At 38.4% G+C, this 15,352-nt stretch overlaps 1 protein-coding gene across 4 annotated transcripts in view; it reads right to left on the bottom strand.

The window, feature by feature from the left end:
* The window catches only part of LOC113109162 (kalirin-like), a 200,650-nt gene that overhangs the window by 26,266 nt on the left and 159,032 nt on the right, over positions 1–15,352 (bottom strand). For 3 of the 4 annotated variants that reach the window (XM_026272756.1, XM_026272758.1, XM_026272759.1), the window contains 5 exons: positions 10,945–11,210; positions 7,347–7,490; positions 5,788–5,883; positions 1,253–1,368; positions 405–471 (listed from right to left, as the gene is read on the bottom strand). In XM_026272756.1, coding sequence (XP_026128541.1) covers positions 405–471; positions 1,253–1,368; positions 5,788–5,883; positions 7,347–7,490; positions 10,945–11,210 — 689 coding nt within the window. The remainder of the gene's footprint in view (positions 1–404; positions 472–1,252; positions 1,369–5,787; positions 5,884–7,346; positions 7,491–10,944; positions 11,211–15,352) is intronic. The other variant, XM_026272757.1, reaches the window with a different exon arrangement.

Here is a 15,352-nt window from a genome sequence, read left to right as displayed (position 1 = left end):
GAGACAAATGAAGAAGAATAGCAATAGTAGAGTATTTTAATTCAGCATCTTCATGCTAAAGTCAAAATATGCATATAGCCACAGAATTGATCTATCAGTAAGCCCCGCCCCCTTGTCCCTATATGTTTTTGACTGATCTTGGACACAAAGGGGCACCATTCAAGCGGAACTTAAATAAGCCATAGAGGGATACTGTATATAAAAATACACATCATTTTTTCATTTTTGTAGCATAAACACCTTCAGATCTTCCAGTGTTTCTCTATGGCGCTAAAACCCAAAGATGTCAGAGTTTCGCTCTCTGTACAACTGATACTCGGTTGCCATTGGCTCATCTGCTTTGGGGGGAGTGGCTTACTGATAGGTCAGTGATGTTATACTGTCAGGATGTCAGCTATTCTCACCTCAACCACGATACCCAAATCTTTCACGTAGTCTTTTTCTGTCTGGACTAATTCATTCACAACAAACCTACAATAGAACAAACATATTTTTTATTAAAGACTTTTGCACAGGCACAAAAGGACTAATCTACATTTTCATAATCTATGAAAATGTCTCAGGTTTAGCAACATCACACTTCCCTTTAAGGGCAAAGTGAAAGAAAAATTCTCAATCTTTTGACAATATCTTAGCATGTATGTGCTCACTCTGAAATGGCTTTAAAAAATAAATAAATATATATATATATATATATATATATATATATATATATATATATATATATATATATATATATATATATATATATATATATATATATATATATAAAAAGAATATATATACACTGTATATAATTTTTTTTCCAAATATCTTTTTTTCAGCAGTGTATGTAAAAATGTAAATAAGGTAAAAATCTAGTTAACAAATAACCAGTATGTTTTCCCCACTAGTTCCCACTAAATAAACAAATAACCATTAATTTATACATTTTAATATAATAATATGGATTTTTAAAAATAAATAAATGAAACATAAATATTTACCAAAATAAAGAAATAATGCAACGCAGGGAAATGCATGTACAATTTGTGTGCCAACACATATACATTATATATTAGGATAACGTACCTGGGAGAACTATACAAATATAATTTATGAATAAGATATTAATAAAGAAGTTTGCCTTACACTGCATTTGCAGCACAAACAAACAACCTTTGCTTTGGTCACTGTGACCTGAAATCAGACTGTACTGTTTGTAGAATTTACTCCCAGACCAAGTCACATCAGTGAAGAGTGTGTGTCTTACATTCGTCCACGCAGTGCTTTGGCTTTCTGCTCCAGTTCAGGGTTTCTGGGTGGTGCTGGGCTCTGCTCTGCTGGGTTCACTGAACTGAATCCTGGGTATGAGCCTGGCTCCAGCGTCTAGAGCAACAGAGATGAGACAAACAGTCATTATTTAGAAGAGCCAGGTCTGATCTGGGAGAACAAACACAGCAATTTAATGGTTTATATGCAACATGGCCCTAAACTACAGTAAACACCATCAGAACTACTCAGAAGATTCAAAGGGGGAAAAGCATCACTCTGGGCCACAGAGTAAGCCATAATAAACCAGCAAGTTTGGGAGGATTTTATTACTTTACCACAAAAGGCCTGCAATATATGACAGCTAAGGATGAACATAATGCATGAATGCACAAGCTTGTGTACTTTAAGCAAATAGAGACAGCTTTCTTTATAATTCATGTTCTAATAAATATATCTTAAATATATATAACATTTGCATGCCTTCTGCCATAAAAAGCAATCAAGATTAGTACACCAATAGATCCTGAACACTATTTAGGTTAGATGTGCGAATTTATACACAGGGATAGACTACATTAGACTTATATGTGATCACCAAAAATCCACATGGTTCTCTTCCGAGGGAGTTTCGAACTGCATGCTCTAGAGGTTGCTACGGGGCAATGCCTTTAGTGTGACTGGTGTATGAAACATACATCTATTCATGACAATGATATTGGTCGGTGAAAGCTTATGACGTCATTACCGGCATGACCAGTATAAAAGCGCACCAGGAGAACACACCATCCTCTTCTTCGTCTTCAAGGACTGTTTGTTTGAACTGCATGCTGGTAAGAACGCTGTTCTGTTTGTTTCTAATATGGAAAGTACTAGCACTAGCAAGGCGTTTAAGAAGTGTGTTATTTTGCATTATTTGACACCCGATGACACACACAATTTTTACGTTGTTTGTTTGGCGAAGAGCACATGCATGACATGCTTAAGAGGGTGGCATACGTTCATAAGGAGCTTTTTCCCATGAGAAAGCTGCACTATCGTTTGGCCCTCTTTTCGAGGAAAGAGGGACAGCCATGGTTCCTCAGGGCTCAGGACCTGCTGCCACTGAGGCACGAAGGAAACTGAGCTCATGGGGTTCTCAGGTGGACCTGGCCAATTAATTAAAGAAGGTTGTGGACAAAAGTGAGCTGTTGGAAGATTACGCTTTTTCTCTGACGTCATCTGATCCAGCGGCTAGTGCTCTGCTGGATCCCAGCCAGGAAGAGCAGGAGATGTTGGATATGGATGAGGAAGTTGAGACTGAGTCCTCTCGAACCTCCTCCCCTGCGTATGAGGAGCTGCTTGAGGTTAAGGAATGCACCATGGCAATGCTTGATTTGCAGTGGAAGCGGACTAGAGAGGTGACACCTCGTGGTCGGCTCGATGAGAGATATCTTTCTGAACATGACCCTCCAGCTCAGGTGAGCCTTCCATTTCTTCCTGATCTTCATGTGGAGATCAAGAAGACTTGGAAAAATCCATTCTCCCATGCGGATATGATAGGTTACCCATTGAAGAGATGCTAGCCTGCTATGGGAGAAACATCATCTTCTTAGGGCTCCCTCCCTGCCATTCAGACTCCTTCAAATGACATTTTGTCTGAATGGCAAGCTTACGCAGCAGCAGGTTAGTCTGTGGCTTTGTTGCATACCATGGCAAATTTGCAAGCCTACCAGGCCAACCTGCTGACCCTCTCAGCTGCTTTCAAGTCCTTCATTCCACTAAGGCCCAGGTCTCAGCCCTAACAAAGGGGTCCAGCCTTTCTTGGTCTAAGGATCAGAGACAGGTTCAGAAGACGGGCAGGTCTAGAAGGTGGCGTGAGTAGAAGGGTCAGAGCCAAGACCCTTAGGGAGGTAATGCAGACAAGGCATTCCCAACACTCTTGTCCAGACTAGGATAGACCTTCCATTCTAATCTTTCTCTCCAAATTCCCTGTTAACTCTTTCCTCGCCTAATTGGGGTTAAGAACCTCTGGTATTGCAGTCTCTGGCTGGCCCATTGATGTTCAGGTTAGCTTCTGTGTCTCATAGCTGTGTCTCAACTATCTACTGAAGGTCCGGGAGAGACAGACGCAGGAGCCATGGTGGGTGAGTATGATCCATGTCTTCATTTGTTATTGCTAGCTGTAAATGATCTGACTAGCTTTTTTTTTTTGCAGTGTCTCCTGTCTTGCATTGTTACACCATCTCAGTCTCTGCTCAGATTATTTTTTCTAACATGTATGTATTATGGCTTCATTCCTAGATGTAAGCTTTTCTTTTCCTCTTCCAGTGTGCCTCGCTGAGAATGCATCACTTATGTTGACTGGTAGGATCCCGATGGCTTGTAAACCCCGTGCTGGCTGGACTCTGACTCTGAGTTGTTAGGCTTCCCCAAGAAGCTTTCTTGGTCAATCATGTCCCCAGTATAAATGCTGCAACCTCTTGAGCTTATTCTGGAGGCACTGTCTCCTGATGTGCTCCCTTTGTTGCTCGGTCTCATTAGACCTGAGCTGGGATTTTTGGTTGAGCCTGAGGGCTTGCCTCAGCCTGAGGGCAGAGAGCGCTGGTCCCATTATTCCTTTGATGATCACACCAAGTGGTGAAGCCTTTTTGTGACTTCCTTGGTCAATAATTTCTGTGGTGGGAATCTGCAGCTCCCCCTATTGGAGCACTATTTGAGTTCTGAGCATGGTGCTCCCCTCTCTGTAGGTGGGCCATTACAATCTGAATGGGATGTCTGTTTCTCCTCTCTGTGGAGAGTCGAGAATATTGCTCCTGGGGGGTTGTACCACCCTTTTTCTGATGGTGCTAGTCTCTCATATCTCATATTTCATATTGACCCCACTAGTGTTCTAGTCTCCACTCTCTGGAGTTCCCTGAAGCAGTTGTGGTTGAGGCCTATGCTCTTCAGGGCTATTTGATCTAGCCATATCTGGATGATAGGCTTGTTCACCAATCCCTCCTGTTCTGTAAGCTCTTGGAGTTTTGGTGAGTAGTTTGCTAGTTGGCAGGTCGTTAGGCCCTTTCTGCTTCTGTTAATCTACTCTTGGGGATTAGCCTAACATTGTTCCCCTCATGCTTGGGGTTCATCTTTGAGCATGCTGCTTTAAACTGAGCATCTGAGTTCTCCTCTAGTTGAGTCCTCCACTCTACGGAGCTCCTGTGAGCAGCCTTGTCTGGTCGGTAGACTCTTTTTGCCTCCCTGCTTGGCTGCTTTGATGGTTGAGCCTGGTAATACTCACCTGGTAGCATACTCTTGCCTTTGTGCACCTTTTTAAAAACCCTTTTGGGTAAGGGTGGTGCGATGCTGACCTTGTCCCCTTTTGGCTCTGGCCAAACTCTTTGCCTTGGGCCCCACTCTCTGTGTACACACTTTTGTATACAGAGGGTTGCTACTAAGTCCCCTAGATATGTTATGATTCTCGGAGCAGGAGGTAGTCCCTGTGTGACAGGCCAGGATATGGGTTATTTCAGCCCTGGTACTTGGCCGTATCCCCTAAAAGGAATCCTTTTTATTTATGATTCCAAGCCTTGGCTCGGGCTTTATACAAGTCAGCCTTTACAGGTAAGCTCTTTAGTGCACTTTGGCTGTGCAGGGTTATATCACTAAGAGCCATCAAAACGTCCTAGGGGTCAGCCCCTCTGACTTGTTGGTACTTAGTGCTCACCTTATCATTGTCGTGTTTAGATGTATGCTCTATATGAATGCCTCTAAAAGGAGGCTCCAGAAGTGCTGTTATATTATATTATATTATATTATATTATATTATATTATATTATATTATAAACCTAATAAATAATTAAGATCAAAAAGGGAATTCATAAGCAATAACTGCTACTATTATTTCATTATTCTATTCGATTATATTCCATTATTCTAAAGAACTGAACTGTTCTGCATGAGAATTTCTTAAATGCTTTAATATAATTTATTGGTAAACAACACAGCACTCTAAAAAATATTCTCAGGTAAAGGTCAAAGATCAAATGAAATATAAAAAGATCAGTAAAGTTAAAAGTTACACACTTTTTTTGTGTGTGTGTTAAACAGGTCTGGTATGAAGAATGTTTTTACTCAGTGGCTGGAATGTCCAGCTAATAGAGAAAATTTCTAGATAAGAAAAATAATAATAATAATTTAAGGGAACTTTTTTTCTCAGGACCCATGTTCTGGAGATTGTCCGATAATAGAGACATTTTATGCATATAGCAGCTTTAATGAAAACTGAATCTTTGAATAGAGCAAGCCGATGGACAAGGAAACGAACACAATGGCAAGACTAGATAGCACAGATTAGCATGTCAGCATCCTAGCAGTTTTGTCTACACCTATAAATGAGGCCAAGAGTACAGCGAAAATATACAGCTGTATAGAACAAAAGACCTGTGCATGTGATCTCAGTAGTGCAAGAGTTAGTGATTGTCTCAGAGCAAGAGAAAACAGAAAGGAAACAAGGAAAGCCTGCAGGAGGTTAATCTATCAAACCTCCCTGCTCGGGTTCAGTGGCACACTCACCATCTTAGTTTTGACCAGTTTTTCTATAGCACTGACAAGCTCAGCAGCACTGGGGACATCAGCCGAGCTCTGCCGTGAAGCCAGCAGCACAGACGACTATATGACAGCAGGTGAGGAGGAGGAGGAGGAAAGAACACACAGGCAGATCAGAACAGCAAGTGCTCAAGATGCTGGGTTAGCCCAGTTTATCAAGCTTTGCTTTGGGGAGAAGAGAAGCAAAGGCCATGCCAAGAACAAACCAAACATTTCACCCCCAAAATAAAAAAAAAGAACTAATTATAGTCTCCATATAGAAAATGAAACCTACTTTTAAGACCTTTACAAATTGTGCAAAGTGACACTGTAATAATTTTTATGACAATTAGTCATTTTGACCCAATTTTGATTGTTATGATTATTTTTAATGGTAAAACAGATCTAATGTATAATATTTATATTTTACGACAGTATATGTTGTATAAACTACTGTTCAAAACTGTGGGGTCTATAAATATTTGTCTCTATATAAGAAGTCTCCAAATGTTTCCAAAGGCTGCATTCATTTGTGAAACAGTTTAATATACTGATTTGCTACTCAAGAAACATTTCTGATTATCATCAATGTTGAAAAGAGTTGTGCTGCTTAATATTTATTGTGGACACATTTTTACGATTTTTTGATTAATAGAAATTTAGAATAGAACAGAATGAGCCATATTTTTTTGGAATGCAAATCATACGTCACTTTTTAATTCATCCTTGATAAATAAAAGCATACATTTTTAAGCATGAAAAACATCTTGTGAGAATTGGATTTCTTACTACGTTACCGTACAGAGGTCTAATAATAATAATAATAATAATAATAATAATAATAATAATAATAATAAATGAAAATAAAGGTTATTACAAAACAAACAAAAATGGTAGAGATAATCTGGGTTACATGAATAATAATAATAAATGTCGTAATGCAAGCAATCATAATGGTCTTTTCACCAATCCCTCCTGTTCTGTAAGCTCTTGGAGTTTCGGTGAGTAGGTCTTTAGTTTCATTCTAAAATGCTTTTTTACTTTTGATTTTGGAGGGAAATAAGGTCAGGTTCTTTTTGAGATTTACCATGTCAAGCAGCATTGGGTTGTAAACGCATTACAACTGCAATCTCAAGGCACAGCGTGTGAAAGCGACAGAGTTGAGTGCAACAGTAAAGGTTTCACAACTGCATAATTTAAGCTTCATTGCAACAGTAGGGTTGACTTGTGGTTCGTTGAATGTGAGACAAGGAGCCTCCACCCCAGCAGTTACTGGCGACATTGACAACAGGGAAGAAATACAGTGTTAGTAAAGCCACTCTGTGTGTGTGGGTGTGTGTGTGTGTGTGTGTGTGTGTGTGTGTGTGTGTGTGTGTGTGTGGGCGGGGGGGTCTGGGTGCTATGAGGGAGGCAGGTGGAGATAGTTATGAACTCTTGATGAGTGAAACAGTGCTCATTTAATAAATCTCACTCCACATTAATAACCCCGCCGACCTCTCCTATGACATGACTCTACTCACACTTCTCCCTCTCTGTTGTGTGTGTACCTTCTCTTCCTGAGCAGATGGGTCTTTGATGATCTCCATTGGTGGAGGGAGGGGAGTGTGGGACTCATCCTCAGGCTCTTCCTCTCCTCCGCTGTGCATCCCTGATGAAGATTTGGAGAGTGTTCCTTCTACTTTACGCACTCTCTGCAAACACAAGAAGTAGTCAATCAGCAAACACACAATGTGTTATATCGTGTGCATAAAGAGTATGTATTCATGAATAAAAGTGCACTCATTCTAAAAAAGTACTTTGCAATAGTGTCAAATCAAATGCTCATATTAAAGTATGTATTAAATAATGTTTGAAAAATGTTTTTTAAAAATGTTTTACATTTATTTTAATAAGAATAGCATTTATTTGGATGTTGACTACCATAATAAAAAGCACATTTAAAAAAAACTGATATAAATTTAAAATATACTGTAGTATGATATTTTTTATGTTATTTTCCAACATTAAGTTAACATATTTTGAATGCACTAATTGGAACTTTATTATTGTGAACATATAACTACTAGTACTGGGCAGCATTTTTTTCTGAACCGAATCACATTGTTATGCACATAATTCAACAATTAATCCAAAAGCAGTGTATTGTGCACTTTTTTCATTTAAAAGTACTGCTATATGAACAAAAATGCAATGACATTTTGTTTGCAAACACAACAAATAAGGTGCTTTTTTTTACAGCAGTACTTTAGCATTTAAAATATTTATTGGAAATCTCAACTTCAACATTAATGTAATCAAATTAAATATAAAACCAATGCTATTTGCCACTGCCAGGGCATTAACATTTTTATAGAAAATATTTTATAGCTTGTTATAGAAACAAAAAAAAAAACAGTTATGCTCTATGAGTCCATCATGAGTGTGGCGTTGGACAACACTTGATAGACGAGACAATTTTCTGCTCAAAATAACAGTGAACAGTGGTTTGTGAATGTTGAGGTGAAGTCTAAATAATTTTATCATGAGTGTTCATGTGAGTGCTGCTGCAGTCTTAGGCCCTCCCCAAATGTTCTCATTGGTTGAGACGCGTGCACCTATCCCAAGCCAGTACTGATCAACATGCCACCCCTCCTGTGACCCATGGTTTGTCTGTGTGTATTCAGAGCCAGTGAGCAATGGACTTTCATAATAATATTAATAATAATAATAATAATAATAAAAACCTGCATTAATACACAATAAAATAATTGTTGCCATTAATTAAGTTAACGCGATAACATGTTAACTTGCCCATGCCTAATAAATACAAATATAAATACATGATATACATGTTTGAATAGAAATTACATTATTTAGATTAGTTTACCATAAATTCTTTTTTTTTAAAACAACAGAAGCAAATTTTGAAATTGCATACAAATACCTACTTAAGTCCTACTTTTTGTAATTTTTAGTATTATTTTTTTAAATGTATACTAAAATGTATGACTTTTTCACAAGGTCTAATCATTTGTAAAAATATCTTTGAATGTCAGACAGAGAAGCTAATGTACATAATACTTGACAGAATAAATATCTCAAACTGTGCTATTACTTTCAGAGATGAATAATCATCAAATAGAACTAAGAACACCAAAAAAATAAATAAATAATAAAAAAAGCATATGCACCTCAAAATCTAGTTTATAGAACAATCATTAATAATTATGTTGCTTATGGAACACTGATGTCATACTAATGAAATCATATTATTGAGGACCGTAAACGACATGAGGCAACACATTACAATGATATTAGCACACTTATGCATGTGATTAAAGGTACAGGTTGTAGGACCTGCCACTAGAGGGCGCACTACCAAAACAATAACAATTGCGTGGTTTGATGACACTAAGAAGAGGCGTGGAATGATGGGATTTGTTGTCTTCTACCCAAACCACTGACGGCCATCAAATCAGACAGAAACATAAATCATGGATTTGCGCGAGTAGATTATATACAAAGTCAATGCAAAGATGAAATCAGACTATGGATTAAACGTGTCCTCGTGCGGGTCTAGAGACGTGATCCCCCGCGTTTGGCGTGTATGCCCCATAATACTAATCTTATTGATCATTATAATAGCATACATTTTCTGTAAAGATACGAATCAAAACAACTCACCTCTCGAGAAAAACACAAGCGAGATCGGCATCTCTTTCTAGTTGAAGTTTGTCGCGAAGCTACTTCCGCATTTGTCCACGACACTGTTGTCATGTGGTTTCTACGTCAGTAAAGGCGGTAACAAAGGGTAACTAATGTCATTAGATTCATATCCATGCTACATACTCCGATACAGTAGGTGGCGGTATGCACCTGATAAGCCATGATTGCAATCTGTCATAAAACTAAGAAGAAGAAGAACTAACGTCATTGACCGGTGACTGAACTGCCCCGTGTCACTGTTTAGAATGGGAATTTTCTCATGATGTACAAGTAGTTGAAAATATTAGAGATATTGTTAGTAATCAGCTGGACAAAATATATAACACTAGCATAGCGGTTTTTGGATATTTTACTGCAAATATCTTACAAATTGTACCTTTAAATCGCTGTAACTCAATTGGTTTATTGCTATATTAGTTGGCTTCAGTGTACTAGTTTAAATGCTCAGAGTTTGTTGTTGAAGAATTTGCTCTGAAAGACAGCAGACATGGTTAATATGGTCCATTGTGGTGGGGTTCACATACCCTGCTTGAGAAATACAGAGGCTCTTTTGTACCAGCACATTATATAGTGCACAGCTTTAAAAAGTCAGGCTAATCATCACCCTCCGATCTGAACGGCTGCTGACCGAGCCATAGCAGCCCTTTAATACGCCATTAATACAGCATACAGAACAACAGGCCTACTTTTCTCTGTACGGTCATGATTGCATAGAAAAAATGACGTAAAAACTGCTGTCTACCGTCACCACTTGCTGCTACACAAATGTAAACTATTGACAACAAACCTTGTTTTGGGGAGTTCTTATGAAAATGTAAGTACTAATAAACAGCAAATATGATAATAATAGGCAAGCTAATAAGGAATTAGTTACTAGTAAGAAGTGTTCCCTACACTAAAGAGTTACCAAACATTCTTTAATTAAACAAACTATGGTGATAGCTCAATCTGTCCTGACTTCACTGATAAGATTGGACTGGATTTATGTAACAGCCGTTACTGATGTGTAGTTAAAAACATTGTAAATCATTATTTCTATTGTTACAAATCAGTTTATTTATTTTTTTTATTTTTTCATTTTTTTTTTAAGTGTTAAGACTCGTTGGGAATCGTTAATGCTGAAATAAAAAAAATAAAAAAACACCTATGCAAAACAACTAAATAGGCAAAAAGATGCTGGTCTGGCCATGTGGGAAATGGAGAAAAAAAACACAGTCAATTCTCTGTATTGCAGGGAGAGTAATTACCATCATAATTTGGTGGACATACCATAGTAATAATAGTACTGTTTGAAGTTCCCTGGATTGCCATGATATAAAAATAAGGTGAAAAGTTAGGGTTGTGGAATTATCATTTAATTCAATCAGATGGCTGTAAGCTTTTCCATAGTGTAGTATAAAAAATATTATCTTTCCAGTGAGTTGAAAAAATGTACAGTACCTCCTCCAGGGTGTCATCCTGTAGTTCAGGTGGCCCCAGATCTATGCTCTTTCGTCCATCACGTTTCTGCTTTTGTTTGCTAGGGATCTTCTTGATGTTACTGCCGTGACTGAGGCGCCGGACAGGGCTGGTCAACCACTTCTTCAGTGTATTTCCAGAGCGCTTGGGTCCAGGGGAGCTGCTATGCAGGGAGTTCAGGGACGCCTGTGGCTGCAGTGTGGTCACAGACTCTGTCTTCCCTTCTGGGCCGCTAACCGCATAGTTTTCTGTAGGACAAAGAACAGAGAAGAAGGGTGAATGAAAGTAAAGTTCATTATGAAGATTATGATCAGGCCTAAAACAACTTTTAAGGAATACTCCATGTTAAATACAACTTAAGATTTGTAATTTCTGCCTTACTGGAATTTCCATTTGTAAAAATACTAGTAGGGAAAAATAAGATTCTCCAATACTCCACCCATCCACCCAATGGCCAGAAAAAACAGACAGTTCCACCGCAAACTGACACCTCTGGTTGACATAATGGTTGGGATGCTCAAACAAACAGAACAATGTTTTCAAAGCACCAAAAAGCCACAGTGTTTATTCTTTTTGGGGAGTTTACAGACTATGGACAGCATCTGTGGCATGTTGTTGATTACCATATTTCAAAGATTCTCCCCTCAGATTGTTAAACAGAAAACAAGCTGAAAACACATTTACAATAATAAACATACAATGGAAATCTAACATACAAGGAACCTTTATAAATTATTTAGTAAAGTTTATCATGAAAGTTATTAAGTTTGAATTAATTTAATTAACCCTCAACTAGTGACATAGTTATTTCCTCCCAGGCTCATTCAAAATCACTTAATTCAATTTCAATCAGCTGTCTTCTTTCCTGTCACAGAAAAAAATTGCTTTAGTCACGTGTCAAAAGAGGACATTTAATAGAGACTTAGTCCAGAAGCTCTGCAGTTTGCAAGACCCACTTTCAGATGATCAATCCTCAATCTCCCAGCTTTCAAAACAGACTACCAAACCCCCCTCTGTATCATCTCAAGCCTGGGTCCCTTTAAATCTGCACTATGTACTCATTCAGGGTTATTTTGGAGAGCAGTGGTGTTTAAGTCGCATTAACTTTCCACAGGGGTGCCTCAGGGTTCAGTGCTCGGCCCGCTTTCTTCTCAATATATATGCAACAATATCATCCAGTTTCTATTACTTTTTACAGTGTTCAACTGCATTCTCAGAGTGTATTACTAGACAGGTTTATCTGTTTAAAAGGAAATTAAAATGAGAAATCAAAATAATCCAACGAATTATGTTTACAGCAGTGTCACATTTCAAATAAAAACTGAAAAAACACCTACACCACAGTACTGCTATTCTCTTCAGATGTAACACTACAGTATACACACATTTGTTCAAAGTTATTGATCACATTCCACAAATGCAAATCACACACCTAGCAAAGTCAATATTCTTGTGGTGTAGAAGAAGCTCAAGCATTCATTACCCACAATATTAAAGCATTACATTGAATCTAACTCTTTGACGTTGTAACTGCTATATCATTTAAAACAATTGTAGGCTACAGTAACAAAGTATTTTTTGCTGTGTGTTTAAAAATTGGTGATCTCTGAATTACAATTACATTCATTTATTTTTTAATAAATTCACATTTCCTTCAAGAAAAGCACTGGTATATTATACATAACATAACTGCTAATATCAGCAGGTTTTAAAACGATCAGTGTCCATCTGACTAGGTAACAAACAGGAGACAGACAAACAGTATTTAACTTACTCATCATATGAAATTACTGTGGTTATTAGCCTAATTTTAAATGTTAGTGCATTCCTAATTCTAATCATGCACTATTTAACATGTTCAAATTTCTAACAAATTGTCATTATCTCTCACTGAAGCATCACTGAAAAAATTCCATGTATTTTTCTCTCTTGCGCATACATTCCTGATTCATGATAAGATCAAGTATCATTACCAGCATTAGAACTTGTTCTTCAAACGCCCATTGTGTTGATGACATTTGTGTGTTGAGTACGGCCTTTAATGGCTGACTCATTAGAAGAACTGACCTTGTGAGAGTTGGTCATAAAGCTTGTGATAAAAACATAATTGAATTTCTGCTACACTGATTCAGCAGAAATCACAGTCGTATGAACTGAGCATCATGCTTAAACAGAACCAACGCTGCTCTTCACATGCCATTCACACTGTTCTGTGTTTGTCTCACCAGGCTCAATACAACACGAGCCATTTCATTCAGTCTTGTGAGTGTGTGATTATGTGTGGAGTAAAGATGAGAGCTTTAATGAGAGCAGTTATTAAGCATTGCCCTTTACACACACTCTTCTCCTGCTGCTGCCTCAGTAACTGAGAGACAGACAGAGGGAGTTCTTTGTTCTTTTAAGTGATCACACTTCCACAGAAAGCAGCATTATATGACTACTTTTACTACAAAGCAAAATCAGCTACCCATTGACACTAACCCAACTTAATTTAGACAAATATTTCTCACATTAAAGGATTAGTTCACCTCAAAAATTAAAATTATGTCCACAGTGCGACAGAATAACAAGACAAGACACAGATAATAAAAATAATAATAATATATAAATAGACAAAATAGACAATGTGCAAAACAACAAAAACACAATATACAAAACCAATATTAAATTCAACAATTTAGTATGTACAGGTATGTTAGGTGCAATTTAAAATGTAAATAAGTCTGTGTGTAAAATAAATGCTTACCAGATGACAATAGTTAAAAGAGGGAGTGTGTTGGATATGAGGGGTCCAGAGTGATTTTGCTAGACCTTTTGTTCACTTTCTCAGTTGGCGAAGGTACAACTTCTGCTCTGCCTTTTTCACAATGGAGTCAATGTGAATGTCCCACTTCAGGTCCTGAAAGATGGTGTTGCCCAGGAATCTGAATGACTTCACTGTTGTTACACTGCTGTTCATGATGGTGAGTTGGGGGAGTTCTCCTGAAGTCCACGATCATCTCCACTGTTTTGAGTGTGTTAAGCACCAGGTTGTTTAGACTGCACCAGAGAGCCAGCTCTTTAACTTCCTGTCTGTAAGCAGACTCGCCACCGTCCTGAATGAGGCAGATGAGTCTGGTGTCATCTGGAAACTTCATTAGCTTGACAGAGGGGTCTTTAGAGGTACAGTCATTGGTGAAAAGCAGGGGTGGCGAACGTCAGTACAAGAGAATGCAGAATTGCACTGCAGAATTCAGCTCTAACCCGAATTTAAACTAACTTGCCTGTAGCTTTCTAGTGACCCTTTAGACCTTGATTAGCTTGTTCAGGTGTGTTTGATTAGGGCTGATGGAAAACTCTACAGGACTACAGCTCTCCAGGACCGATGTTTGCCATCCCTGGCGTAGAGGGAGAAGAGAAGTGGGGAGAGAACACAGCACTGAGGTGTTCCAGTGCCGATCGTACAGGTGCTGGATGAGAATTTTCCCAGCTTTACTAGCTGTTGCCTGTCTGTCAGAAAGCTGGTTATCCACTGACAGACAGACGTGGGCATGGAGAGAACTCTGAGAGAATTAGTTTGGGTAAAAGGAGGTTTGGAATGACAGTGTTAAAACCCCAGCTGAAGTCCACAAACAGGATCCTCACATAGACCCTGGTCTGTCAAGAGGGTGCAGGATGTAATGCCACCCCAAATTGTCTGTATTATCCACAGACCTGTTTGCTCTATAGGCGGTCTTCAGGGGGGTCCAGTAAGGATCCAGTGATGTCCTTCAGATAAGCCAACAATTATTCTTTCAAATGATTTTATGGCCACAGGTGTTAGAACCACAGGTCTGTAGTCATTAAGTCCAATAATTTTGGGTTTCTTTGGGATGGGAATGATGGCTTCAAAAACACACCAATCAGTGAGGTTGAAACAGTCTTGTAAATCCTGCTCTGCTTCATTAGTCCTCTTTACAGTCCTTTATACAGGACTGATGAACCAAACAGTGATCAGAGAGCTTCAAAGCTGCACGTGGGATGGAGCGATATGCATCCTTTTTTGTGGAGTAACAATGGTCCAATGTATTACGGTCTCTGGTGGAACATGTAACATGCTTTCTGTATTTTGGAAGTTCATGCGAAAGATTTGCTTTATAAAAGTCCCCAAGAACGATTATAACAGAGTCTGGGTGTTGTTGTTCTGTCTCTGTGAATGATTAAAGAGTTTTTGCAAAGCCAAGCTAATGTATGCTTGCGGAGGAATGTAAAGACTCACGAGAAGGAACAAAGAAAACTCTTGCGGTGAATAGAATGGTTTACAGTTATTGAAGAGAGCTTCTACTGTAAATAGGTACTACAACACATCTTCTTTAACACTTATGTCTGTACACCACCTTTCGTTGATGTAGAAGCATGTCCTACCGCCACA

This window comes from Carassius auratus, chromosome 9, assembly GCF_003368295.1.
Source record: "Carassius auratus strain Wakin chromosome 9, ASM336829v1, whole genome shotgun sequence".
NCBI classification, from domain to species: Eukaryota; Metazoa; Chordata; class Actinopteri; order Cypriniformes; family Cyprinidae; genus Carassius; species Carassius auratus.
Note: the sequence above shows the minus strand (reverse complement) of the source record. Positions and strands in the feature narration are given on the sequence as shown.